Below are 13,226 nucleotides of genomic sequence, written 5' to 3' on the forward strand. Positions count from 1 at the left end.
ATATAGATATGCCACCGTACCTCAGCATTACAGATATGCCACCGTACCTCAGCATTACAGGTCTGCCACCGTACCTCAGCATTACAGATCGGCCACCGTACCTCAGCATTACAGGTCTGCCACCGTACCTCAGCATTACAGATCTGCCACCGTACCTCAGCATTACAGATCTGCCACCATAATTTAGAATTACAATCTGCCACCCTACTTTAGAATTACAGATCTACCACTGCTCCTCAGCAATATAGATCTGCCACCGTACCTCAGCATTACAGATCTGCCACTATAGATCAGCATTGGGTTTGAGGTGCTTTTATTAGGCATAATTGAGACAAACCCTGAGTTCTAAATTAGTCTTTAATGGAGGTAAATTGGACTGTTGACTTGAAGTTGTTCGGGGTTCTTCATTGAAAAGCTGTCTGTTTTAAAAACAGAAACTTTAATAGGTAACTTTAATAATAGGTTTTCAGTTTGCTTTCACCTTAAACAGATGGGCTACATCTTTTACCGCTATAATAAACTAAACTAACAATAATATTGAATCATCCTTTTAACAGTAAAGACATTTTCTTTATAATATGTTTGTAATGTTTGTAAAAATAATAACCAACCAGCAGCTTTTAGCCGATCCTAATGTTCCTGCTGGTTTGGTGGAACAGTAAATGGCTTCCATTCCTGCCTCTTTCAACTGAGTGGCATTTAGATGCTGTGCTGGCATCCTGGAGACCCCAACATGTCACTTCCTGCTTTACTTTATCAACAGGGAACTTAAAGTACTTTTTATCAACCTCTTAGCTGAGACATTTTTTCCAAGCTTATCTTTGAGTTTTAGACATCAGCACACATCTAGTGGGAGTTCTGAGTTTTAGTCCCACTCCCAAAGACTGCCACTCTGGCTCCCTGAGCAAGACCCTTAACCCCCACACTGATTGTTCTCTTGTGCCAGTGGTAAGAGTGTTTTAGCGTACCTGAGTGTTTCTGATTACCTGATCCTGACCTGTTCTGCCTCTCAACCACTGAGCCTGACTGTTAGGTTTGCCTTAACTGTCTTCGGACTTCTGGAGCTCTGAACTTTCCTGTTCTGATCTGTTTGCCTGACCTGGCTTTGGACTCCTGCTTGTTCTCCGTTCTCCGGTGTAGTGAGCAAGAACCTTAACCCCACACTGCTCCCCGGGTGCCGCACAATGGCAGCTCACAGCTCCCCAAAGGGATGGGTTAAATGCAGAGGTAAATTTCTCCAATGTGAGATCAGTAAAATAAATGATTATAATTATATCTGTCTCATCTCAGTGGCTGGTAACACTGTGTTTCGCATTTTGATGACTTTCAAACTGGCCTCCATTCTAAGAGATTTTTAGACTCTACAGAAATAGTAAGAATTAAATTACAATTTACAAGGCAATTTTAATTTCAGTATCGTTAGAAAAGTATTAATTCTGTATGTTGGATTTTTAACGCTTTTTTTCATGTCACGCTTTGTGATTTAAAAATTCTCCTTAATCTGAGATTCCCCTTTTCTGTCTGCTGCTGCATTAACAGATACATTTTTAATGCTTTTGACACAAATTTATCAAGTTTTTTAATATTAATAGAAGGACCAGTATTTCAGTGTTGGAAACATCCAACATAATCACGATAACTTTAATTGATTATGCTCCTAAATTTATTCAGATCAGCTCTTAAATTCTGCTGCATTGACTTTGCTGTTAGGCTTGGAGGGAAAACCACCACAGATTGAAGTACGCCAGAAAACCCCAAACCAAAACACGAAGCATTTTCCACCTTTTTAAGTCTGCATCAGCGATCCCATGAGTCAAGTTTCCTCTTCCCCAAACCCAAATCTGAATAAATAATTTAGAGGTAAACTGGCACAAGAAGAAGTAAACTTTAAGAAGAGTGCAGAAGTGAATCTGAGGAAACCTACTGTTTTCAGAAACCTCCAGGATATAACGTATGAGAGGACTGTTGCCATCGAAAGGCTTGGCCCAGGCCAGGTCGATGGCTCTTTTTTCAGACTTGCTCAGCATGGCCGTCGGGTTCTCCGGGGCATGGGGAAGCTGCCTGCACGGAGGGAGAGATCAGAGGACAACTTTGATAAATAAAAGAAATCTGTCTACCAGAGCAGTTTGCTAGGCAGCAGAAATCTCCTGTAGACCCTGAACAGAGAGTCAAACCTTTCGCAACAGAGACATCTGTTCAAAAAGGTGATGAAATTGGACATGACAGCACGGCGAAGACGATTCCTTGTCAAGATGGACATGCAGGCAAACAAAGCGAGGTGGATATTATCAGAGAACTAGTAGGGAAATGGAATGAAAGATAATAGGATAAGGATAGCAGGGAAATGCAAAGACAAAGCTGTGAATAAATGAGACTAAAGCTGAGGATCATTAACTCATTTAGGCATAAATTCAGATAAGCGGAGACAGATTGATATGTAAACCTGAAAGCGACGAATGGAGGGTACCTCTGACTAAAGACAGCAGGGGAGACAGTGGAGGGATGAAGATAGAAACAGTCACATTCATATTAAATTTAACCTTACTGCAGTCGGCCAGCGGTGAAATGATGAGGAACGATAAAACTTTAAAGAATAATAAAGTGCAGAGGTGTTTGTCTAAGAAGGGGAGGAAAAGGAAGAGGTGGGAGAGGGGGGTCACCAGGGGCTGGGAGAGTGTCAGGTGAGAATGAGGACAAGGGAGGTGAGGAAGAGAAGGCGTCATTTAAGTGGAAATGTGTCAGAGGTGTGGATAAGAACAGGCAGGACAGCGGGGCGCAGAGGATATGTTCCTTTCTGCTACCTTACATCAAAGAAATTTGGAGACAAGTGTGTGAAGGAGAAAAGATAAGGGAAGAGGAGAAGATGGAGGGGTTTACCTGACACGGAGGTGAGCGCTGCGAGAGTCGTTGCCTCCGACCGAGTTGACTCTGCATGTGTACGTGCCGATGTCACCCGACCAGGTCTGGGAAATGTGCAGGGTGCCGTCGGCGTCCAGGCGCATGCGGGGGATTGAATGAACATTGATCGCCGAGCCGTCTTTTTCCCAGACATGCCTGGAAAACGGAGGCTGGAATGTTACGCGCCTGACAAAGTTAAAATCATACATCAAAATGTGGAGGTTCATAAACTCCTTGTTATTTATTTGTTTGTTGCTCCATTATTACGAAAGATATGTTAAACAGGCTTTAAAGGTGAATAACGACTTTATATATTTAAATCTGATCAAATTAGGTTATGTTTGCCAAGCATCCATCCTGATAACGTTTAGCTATTTGCATTTTGAGCCTAAATAGAATTCCAGCACCGGGTGCAGAGAGCTGACATAAATAGATGTGGCGCCACCTGCTGGCAGACAACAGAGCTGTTAGAAATATTTTATTTCTACTCTTACTTTGTTTGTGTTTCATGGGTTGTGTTCTAATGAACTATTATGATGTATAATGTGTGATTCATCTTTTATTAAATCTTCCTTAAGATTGTTCCAGATAAAGGTCATGCAACGGACGGGTTGTGAAAGAGGCCTTAACAGCCTCTATCACATGTTTCTTCTAAACATGTGTTCTTGGAACAATTCAATTGTAAAACAACCACATGATTTGTTTTAACTTATGTGCTGAGGTTTGAAGTAAGATCCTTTTGTTTCCCTTCCCCTTAGTTAAACCTAAGCTGGTGTAATTAGGGACATCCCCTTTTCTTCAATAAATAGCAAGGAGAAAGTTGAAGACTGCAGAGTGAGGTGGAGATTGTAAACTCGGCAGTCTCTTCCTACTCTCCTCGTGAGTAACTAAATTAATTGTCTCTGTGCCTTCTTTCTTTCCCTGTATGTATGTATGATGTTTTAGGTGCTTAGACCTGACAAGAGCTATCAGTCCTTTTTTGTTTAGTGCATATCTGTTGGGATCTGGAGGTCTGTCCACTTTCTCCACCAGAGGGCGTACTAGATCTCCTGGAGCCGGAGCTGATTGCTACCACCTGTCGCTCATCTGCTCATCAGGGGATCTGTACTTAAGGAGGCAGAGGACGTCTCTCCTGTGCCAGAGTGTTTGCCAGTAACGGTTAGCAAGCCTGAGCCAACCTGCCTGTCTGAATCTCTGAATCCCTTGAAACCTGAACCTGATCCGTTTTCTCCTTTCTGCTTCCCAGGTTGAACCTGCCTGAAAACCTGAAAACCCTGAAGAGTTTCTCTGTTGGAAATCTGCCTGTCTGATCTCTGAGGAACCCTGGAGAATCATTCCTGTGAAAGACCTGCCTGCCCGCTCTCTGAAGAATCTGGAAGGGAAACTCAAACCAGTTATCTGCAAACACTCAAACCAAGCTCTGCCTCCGCCAAGCCCTCAGCCCGCCCACAGCCTTTGGACCCTCAACGTCGCCCCCCCTCAGCCATTAAGCTCTAACTCCAGAACAGGTACAGTCCCGCTCACTCACATCCTGCTGATTATCTGGACATCTGCTAACTTCTCTGTCCCCCTCTGCAGTGAACCCGCTCGTGACCAGTCCTGGCTCAGATTAAACCGCCTGGATCTGTTTATTCTCAGTGCAGAAACATCACCTAATAAACCTTTGACCTTTCTCCTGTTTCCGTGTGTTCTGCATGTGGGTTAGGAACCTTAAGCCGAACATGACAATATCCTGTTCTGCGTTATGGCAGCACAACTTAAATATGGGCACCGTACTATCATGAATACATCTGCTTTGCCAAAGGAGGGTTGATGGGTAAAACGGTCCCCTTGATATTAAATACTGCTTCTTTTGTTTTTTGCAAAACACCACATAAATCCCATAAGGGGAAGTAGTAAACTGGAGGAAATGCAGCTCCTAGAGCCTGCACCTAATAGAGCCTGACCGTTCTGCAAGGCCTCTTGGTAAAGCAACAGGTTGGCGCAGTGGAAGACCAACCGATAGTAACAGCAAAGTTCTAGATGATCCTCCTCAGAACCTTTAATCTGAACATTAAGAAAAAATAAAATTCCAATTCTTTTTCCCATTCCTTCCAAATGTAAACATAAACACAGCATCAAGGTAATCATATTTTAGTTTAATAAACTAAAAAACCTTTTTTATTAGAAATTAAACACATCAAAATGCTATTTCCCTACTTTTCCTACTGTTTTCTGAGTGCAATTTATGTCTTATCCCCATGAATTGAAACATTTCATGGTGTTTTTAGCTCTGAATGTTGGACTTTAATTTATTGTTTTCACAAGGTGCTTCTTTTGCATTTTTTTTTTACCTCCTGTCAAGAACTGTTGTTATAGAAAATACACATAAAGGGCTTTATTTACTAACAAACTGAGAAATAAAGCATAAAGCACAAAAATAAATTGTAATATGCCAGCAGGAAGCTGCAACCAGAACGAGCTACTGGTACGTAAACAAAGAAATGTCTTATAATGTGACAATGCTCCTAAAACTGGCTGATAATGAGTCCAGTTTTCTTTTTACTTTAAACATTATTAAAAGGGTTGCAGCGTATTTGATTAAGGCAAAAGTGTTGAATCTAACAGAAAATAACCTAAAACTAATGTTATTTCCATGAATGTAGCAAACTAAGCATCTTTAACCTTTACCTGATGCTTATAAGCCAAAAAAAGACATTCAAAGAACATGATGTTTGATGATGCATTACCAGATCATAACTTTCTGCATGTAATAACTGAGAAAAGTAACACTGTTTCTCACAATTTCACTATATGAGAAAAGTGTTAGACAATATTTCTTTCTAACAAATAAAAAATGTCTTAATAAATCTAATTATGCTCAGATAATAACAGAGCATCGAAGTCAGAACCTCAGTTAAGTATTTAATTCTTATTCAAAGGTTGAATAACAATAATTAAACTGTGAAAAGAGAGTTAAAGGAGAAATATTTTGATAATGAAAACAAAAGCTTGTTTATTTTCTCCTCAAATGAGAGAGCCCTTTCTTTAACTCCCTTTAGATAACTTTAGGTTAAAAAAAAAGGTGATGGAAACAGCTTAATTTAATTTGTTTGGCTTTATTTTCAAGAGTAGCACAAATAAGCTCCTGTAAACCTATTTTATTGCTGTGACTAAAATACAAGTGCTTCACATTTCTCTTTTTTTATGTTTAAAACCAATCATTTTCTGGATCTAAGATTAAGAGCTTGCTTTTAATATTTCAACTGTTGTTTTTTTGGCTCTATTTTCTGCATGCTTCAAACATTTTAAAAGTCCCCCAAAGCTACTGCAAAGCTGTGCAACTATCAATGTTTTTGAACTGTTTTCTTTCAAGTCAGAAAAAAACAAAAAACAAAAAGTGTTTCTAAACAGCTTGAGAGCAAAGTTTGTACATCAATAAACTCAAATGAAAGAACACACTCTCTGTTAGATATTAATTTTTAGGCTAATATGGGTATAAAAGAGTAGAAAAAGGGTATGAACACAAATATAAATTTCAGTTGAAGTTGATTTCGCAATAAGACGTATAAATTAAACATTTTTTATTTAAACACTGTTGCTTAATTGTGATTGGATGACTTATGGACCAAAAGGATTGTTATATTCTCAAACCCAGCTTGGTCTGGATGGGTTCTTATTTCTCAGCCAACTGCAGATTTGCTATAGGACTGAGATCAGAAGATAAAAGTAAAAAAATGTTTGGTTTAGAACATTTTTCTCATTAATGTGGCCATATTTTAGATTATAGACAAATTAAAAGACACAATGATGACCCATTTTTTGGTTTTAACCACCTGACTTCCAGAATTTATTTAACCTACCTGCCCATCCAGAGCATCGTTATAAGTTAAGCTCCTCCCTCAGATTGTTGACACTGACACTGTTAGATTTACACTGTATGCGGATCTGCTCTGATCCACACTTTCATGCTAATTTGTCTTTATTTATACTGAAATAATGTCTTCTTAATATCTAAGGATCGCAAAGAGGATTTCTGCATCGTACCATGTCATATATGGAGGACCAACTCTGCCATATTTAAAAATAAATACAGAAATAAATAAATGCTCAATAAATAAATAAGCATACAATTAATTGCCAACAAAAATACAATAAACAAATAAATGTAAGTAGAAATTAAATTACACAGTGAAACATAAATGTATATAACTCTTTAAATTAGCTTCTTTATTTATTTGCCTTTGTAATATTTACCTTATTTTTTTTTGTCCTTTATAATCTTCAACTTTATTTTCTAATTACTTACATTTTTAAGTATTTATTTATGTGCATGTTATAATATTTTTGTCTTTTTTATTTTTCCTTTGTATTTTTTTACCTTAGTTATTTCTTCGCCGCTATTTATTACTGCCTGCCCTTTTTACATTTTTCTATGCATTTCTGCCTCATTATGCAAATGAGGAGGGGGCGTGTCCTAGAGAGTCAACTTCTGCTCATTGGTTGGCGGCCCATCTTCTTAACTCACAGAGCTCTGAGTGCTAAGTTAAATGTTCTCTTTTCTGTTGCTGTTGTTCAATAAAAAAGTACGTTTTAAGATTATTTGAGGCGAGAACATTATACTTTTAAGCATCTCCATATGGCCCATTCACAGATTTAATGCGTAATTTAAAAGAAAATGTTCCAAACTTGAGAGGATCGCGGCACCAGCGGAGCTCCGAAGCTAACGGCAGCCCGTGTGCAGCGGCCCTCTCTCGGCATAGCCGTGTGTGAAGCGTGTTGGTTAGCATTTTACTACATCGGTCGAATCTACAGGAGGACAGTCTGATGTCAAGACTGAAGTCATTAGAACGGGAGTAGGGACTTTGCCAAATACAACAAAAAATCGCCATCATAGCCAGCGGTCCTTCATATGAACGTAGGAAAACAAGAAGACGTAAAAACTACTTCAGTTATAGAGGATACTAACGTGTGATAATGGTGATTTTATTTTAAAAAGTTCATTGAATAATTATTTAAAGGCTGTACTTATATGTTGTCATTGAGAGACTGTATTGATCCAGTAAATAATGAAACAGTATGAAGACTTTGTACAGATCTTTAGAAAAGATAATAATAATGGAGGGAAAAAGGTGTTTGTTTTAGAAAATCAGCAGCTTTAAGGTGTTTTTCACTATCAACTCCACTACTTGAATAAATGCATATCTGTTTTCACTGTAAGCTGAACATACACTATATTGCCAAAAGTATTTGCTCACCCATCCAAATTATTGGAATCAGGTGTTCCAATCACTTCCATGGCCACAGGTGTATAAATTCAAGCACCTAGGCATGCAGACTGTTTTTACAAACATTTGTGAAAGAATGGGTCGCTCTCAGGAGCTCAGTGAATTCCAGCGTGGAACTGTGATAGGATGCCACCTGTGCAACAAATCCAGTCGTTAAATTTCCTCGCTCCTAAATATTCCACAGTCAACTGTCAGCTGTATTATAAGAAAATGGAAGTGTTTGGGAACGACAGCAACTCAGCCACGAAGTGGTAGGCCACGTAAACTGACGGAGCGGGGTCAGCGGATGCTGACGCGCATAGTGCGAAGAGGTCGCCAACTTTCTGCAGAGTCAATCACTACAGACCTCCAAACTTCATGTGGCCTTCAGATTAGCTCAAGAACAGTGCGCAGAGAGCTTCATGGAATGGGTTTCCATGGTCGAGCAGCTGCATCCAAGCCATACATCACCAAGTGCAATGCAAAGCGTCGGATGCGGTGGTGTAAAGCACGCCGCCACTGGACTCTAGAGTAGTGGAGACGCGTTCTCTGGAGTGACGAATCGCGCTTCTCCATCTGGCAATCTGATGGACGGGTCTGGGTTTGGCGGTTGCCAGGAGAACGGTACTTGTCTGACTGCATTGTGCCAAGTGTAAAGTTTGGTGGAGGGGGGATTATGGTGTGGGGTTGTTTTTCAGGAGCTGGGCTTGGCCCCTTAGTTCCAGTGAAAGGAACTCTGAATGCTTCAGCATACCAAGACATTTTGGACAATTCCATGCTCCCAACTTTGTGGGAACAGTTTGGAGCTGGCCCCTTCCTCTTCCAACATGACTGTGCACCAGTGCACAAAGCAAGGTCCATAAAGACATGGATGACAGAGTCTGGTGTGGATGAACTTGACTGGCCTGCACAGAGTCCTGACCTCAACCCGATAGAACACCTTTGGGATGAATTAGAGCGGAGACTGAGAGCCAGGCCTTCTCGTCCAACATCAGTGTGCGACCTCACAAATGCGCTTCTGGAAGAATGGTCAAAAATTCCCATAAACACACTCCTAAACCTTGTGGACAGCCTTCCCAGAAGAGTTGAAGCTGTTCTAGCTGCAAAGGGTGGACCGACGTCATATTGAACCCTATGGATTAGGAACGGGATGTCACTTAAGCTCATATGTGAGTCAAGGCAGGTGAGCAAATACTTTTGGCAATATAGTGTATGTCTGTATTTCAATCTGAAAAACTCACACAGAGAGAAAAGATAATTAGAAGAATTTATTGATAAGAAAGTATAGTCTTTGGCGCTCAGACCTCGGCAGGAACATTCGTGCTGAATTATGCTTTAACATGCATGAGTAGAGTAGTGAGAATAGGGATGTTCCCCCTGGCCTGAAACTGGTGGTGGTTTAATCGGAGCTGGTTGACAAGGTGATCTGCTGAGCAGAATTGTGGGACTAGAAGACTGAGGGAGCTGACGCCAGGCTTCACTCAGAGACTCGGGAACTGTCCATGATGAGCAAGCATGAAGCGACTTCTGCCGGACCAATGCGATGAGACAGGGGATGGTGACAACTGGGATTAATACTCTCTGGTGAGGTTGAGGTGAAGTCGTGTCATAGAGGACGATTCAGCTGGGATGGCGGGGAAGGGGATGGAGGTGGGTGAATTGTCGTCTGAATCGAAATCCGACATTGTGATTGCAGGATAGCGGCTGGGGTGAGATTTGAGGGAGTTTATAAAGTGGAAGCAGGACGCTGATTGGGCTTCATGGTGGAGTAGTTCGAAGCTGATTGGCTCGCTTCAGAGACAGATCAGCTTCTGATTGATGGAGGTAAGTCAGAGTTTCTTCAATTGAACTTCCGCTGGAGCTTCATTTGTACTTGGAAATCATAGTCATTGGCTTTCAGGTTGTATTTTAAACATGACTGTAGTCACTATGGAGGACCAGCTCCACCATATTTAAAAAGAAATACAGAAATAAATAAATGCTCAACAAATAAATAAGCATACAATTAATTGCCCCCCAAAATACAATAAACAAATAAATGTAGGTATAAATTAATTTATACAGTGAGACATAAATGTATATATGTCTTTTAATTAGCTTTGCTTGTAATATTTAGCGTATTTATTTATTGTCCATTATAATCTTAATTTTATTTATTAATTACTTATTTTTTAAGTGTTTATTTATGTGTATGTTATGATATTTTTATCTGTTTTATAATTCCTTTGTATTTTTTTCTACCTTATTTATTTCTTCAATGTTATTTATTTCTGCCTGTTGTTTCTGTCTGCATTTCTGCCTCATTAACATTCTAACTACATTTATTTGTTTATTGTATTATTGGGGGCAACTAATTGAATGCTTATTCATTTATTGGGCATTTATTTATTTCTGTATTTATTTTAAATATGGTAGAGCTGGCCCTCTGTAAGTAACAGGCTGGTTTGGAGTAAAATACTTTAAAATTAAAGCTAAATGACTAGAATTTGTTTAAATTCTGATATAAGCTGATGTGGGAAAATTATGCAACAGAAATAGCAAAGAAAAATCTCAGCCTTTTCTGTTATTTTACCTGAATCCTCTCAGGTTTGTCCTTGAGGTTAAACATCAGACAGTGTTTTAACACTTGAGCCGCCTACAGGAATGTAAAACTTTAGCATCAATATCCAGCTCAGTTATAGTCTACACAGACAACTTTGTCATCTTCCATTTACTGCAGCCATGATCCCAGACGAACGTGTAATTAGCGAGCCGTTTCATTCTCTTCCCTCCTTTCCTTCAAACTCACCATCAGAGCTGACCTGAGTGCGTCTGAACGCCTAATGGCTGCATATCAAACAGCAGATCCGCGTTCATCATAGCTGCACAGCTCAGCACTGCTTTAGATGTAGTTTCTCGTTTGTGTATAAAAGGGAGGAAAGAGTCTGTTGATAATGACTGATGTCGGGAACAAGGCAGGAGTTCAGTAATAATTCTGTTGAAAGGCTCGAGTTGCAGTGAATCAACAGCAGCGGGATTGGAAAAGTTTGTGCCAAACACTTTTATCTCGCATACGTACCTTTTTGTTGGTTTCTCTCATATCTTTCACTGTTAATTCTTTTTTTATTAGAGTAATTCAAGGATGTTTAGTGAAAATCTACAACTAAAGATATTATAAAAGCATAATTTACGAATATAAAGGCGGTTCAGTTTTGTTTTATTCACAACCTAAACTATAATTTTACAAGTAAATTCAGGTTACAGTCATCTTTTTTTTTTTTTTTCATCTAAGCAGATTTCAAACATATTTTAGTATTAAATTGCGATTCTGTGTGATAAATTTACACAAAATATTGAAAAAATCCTGATGTGGAAACAACTGATGAATGGCATTTTTAACAGTTTTTGACAATAAAAAATCAAAAGGTATTTAAATAGTATTTATTATCCAGATTGGGGTAAGAAAGCTGTCAATAACAATAACTTGTACCGATAACTTCTAAAGTTATATTCTTAGAGATAAAGCCAACGAGTTAACAGCAAGAAACAAATAAAAAATCGTATATTTAGTTATGTTTGTTGACTTTTATTTACACATTTAGACACTTATAATTACATGTTTATTTACACTAATCTTACTACACTGGAAAAACTTCGTTACATTAAGTATTTTTACCCTTAATTTGAGTAGTTAAATTAGATATTTTGCCAGTGGAATGAGTATTTTTACTCTTAAAATAAGATATTTAGATAAAATGCACTTGAAAAAAGACAATGCAATTGTGTTTTTTTATTTTTAGAGTAAATTGTCTTGTTCCATTGGCAAAATGTCTCTTTTACCTCCTCAATTCAAGAGCAAATGCACTTATTAAAAAAAAAAAATGACTTATCTACATTTCAATTTTTTCCAGTGTGTAAACCCATTATACCACATGAGCTGCAGATGGCTGGTGTTTCTCAATGATTAATGCATTATTTTAAGATAGCAGTGCCCTGTTAACAGCCAGAGACATTGTGAGTGCTACGTTTCCCTGTTTGTTTGTTTTTTTCTTAACTTTGTCCTGTCTGGCTATGTGACAATACGAATAATTGTCTTGATGCCAAAAAGAGCCCAACAGATTTTACTTTCACAAGCGGAGCAGTGCGGCTATCGCCATAGTGTTCCTCTTGGTTTATGCATATAAATAGCTTTATAATAATTATGCAGGGAGTTTTACAGAATATATGGACACTGCAATGTAAGAAGAGCAGGAAAGGAAAAACAGGAAAAATAGAGAAAAGATGAAAGAAAGAGGAGATAAAGGAGAGATAATAATAAAACATCTTCAGTCTGCTTTATCAACTGCAAAGATACACTATATTGCCAAAAGTATTTGCTCACCTGCCTTGACTCACATATGAGCTTAAGTGACATCCCGTTCCTAATCCATAGGGTTCAATATGACGTCGGTCCACCCTTTGCAGCTAGAACAGCTTCAACTCTTCTGGGAAGGCTGTCCACAAGGTTTAGGAGTGTGTTTATGGGAATTTTTGACCATTCTTCCAGAAGCGCATTTGTGAGGTCGCACACTGATGTTGGACGAGAAGGCCTGGCTCTCAGTCTCCGCTCTAATTCATCCCAAAGGTGTTCTATCGGGTTGAGGTCAGGACTCTGTGCAGGCCAGTCAAGTTCATCCACACCAGACTCTGTCATCCATGTCTTTATGGACCTTGCTTTGTGCACTGGTGCACAGTCATGTTGGAAGAGGAAGGGGCCAGCTCCAAACTGTTCCCACAAAGTTGGGAGCATGGAATTGTCCAAAATGTCTTGGTATGCTGAAGCATTCAGAGTTCCTTTCACTGGAACTAAGGGGCCAAGCCCAGCTCCTGAAAAACAACCCCACACCATAATCCCCCCTCCACCAAACTTTACACTTGGCACAATGCAGTCAGACAAGTACCGTTCTCCTGGCAACCGCCAAACCCAGACCCGTCCATCAGATTGCCAGATGGAGAAGCGCGATTCGTCACTCCAGAGAACGCGTCTCCACTGCTCTAGAGTCCAGTGGCGGCGTGCTTTACACCACCGCATCCGACGCTTTGCATTGCACTTGGTGATGTATG

At 39.5% G+C, this 13,226-nt stretch overlaps 1 protein-coding gene across 4 annotated transcripts in view; it reads right to left on the bottom strand.

The window, feature by feature from the left end:
* The window catches only part of sdk2b (sidekick cell adhesion molecule 2b), a 178,906-nt gene that overhangs the window by 127,852 nt on the left and 37,828 nt on the right, over positions 1 to 13,226 (bottom strand). For all 4 annotated transcript variants that reach the window (XM_038296880.1, XM_038296878.1, XM_038296879.1 and 1 more), the window contains exons 9-10: positions 2,878 to 3,054; positions 1,925 to 2,061 (exon numbers count right to left, since the gene is read on the bottom strand). In XM_038296880.1, the coding sequence (XP_038152808.1) occupies positions 1,925 to 2,061; positions 2,878 to 3,054 (314 nt within the window). The remainder of the gene's footprint in view (positions 1 to 1,924; positions 2,062 to 2,877; positions 3,055 to 13,226) is intronic.

This window comes from Cyprinodon tularosa, unplaced genomic scaffold, assembly GCF_016077235.1.
Source record: "Cyprinodon tularosa strain WSP-4 unplaced genomic scaffold, ASM1607723v1 ctg38, whole genome shotgun sequence".
In the NCBI taxonomy this organism is placed as follows: Eukaryota; Metazoa; Chordata; class Actinopteri; order Cyprinodontiformes; family Cyprinodontidae; genus Cyprinodon; species Cyprinodon tularosa.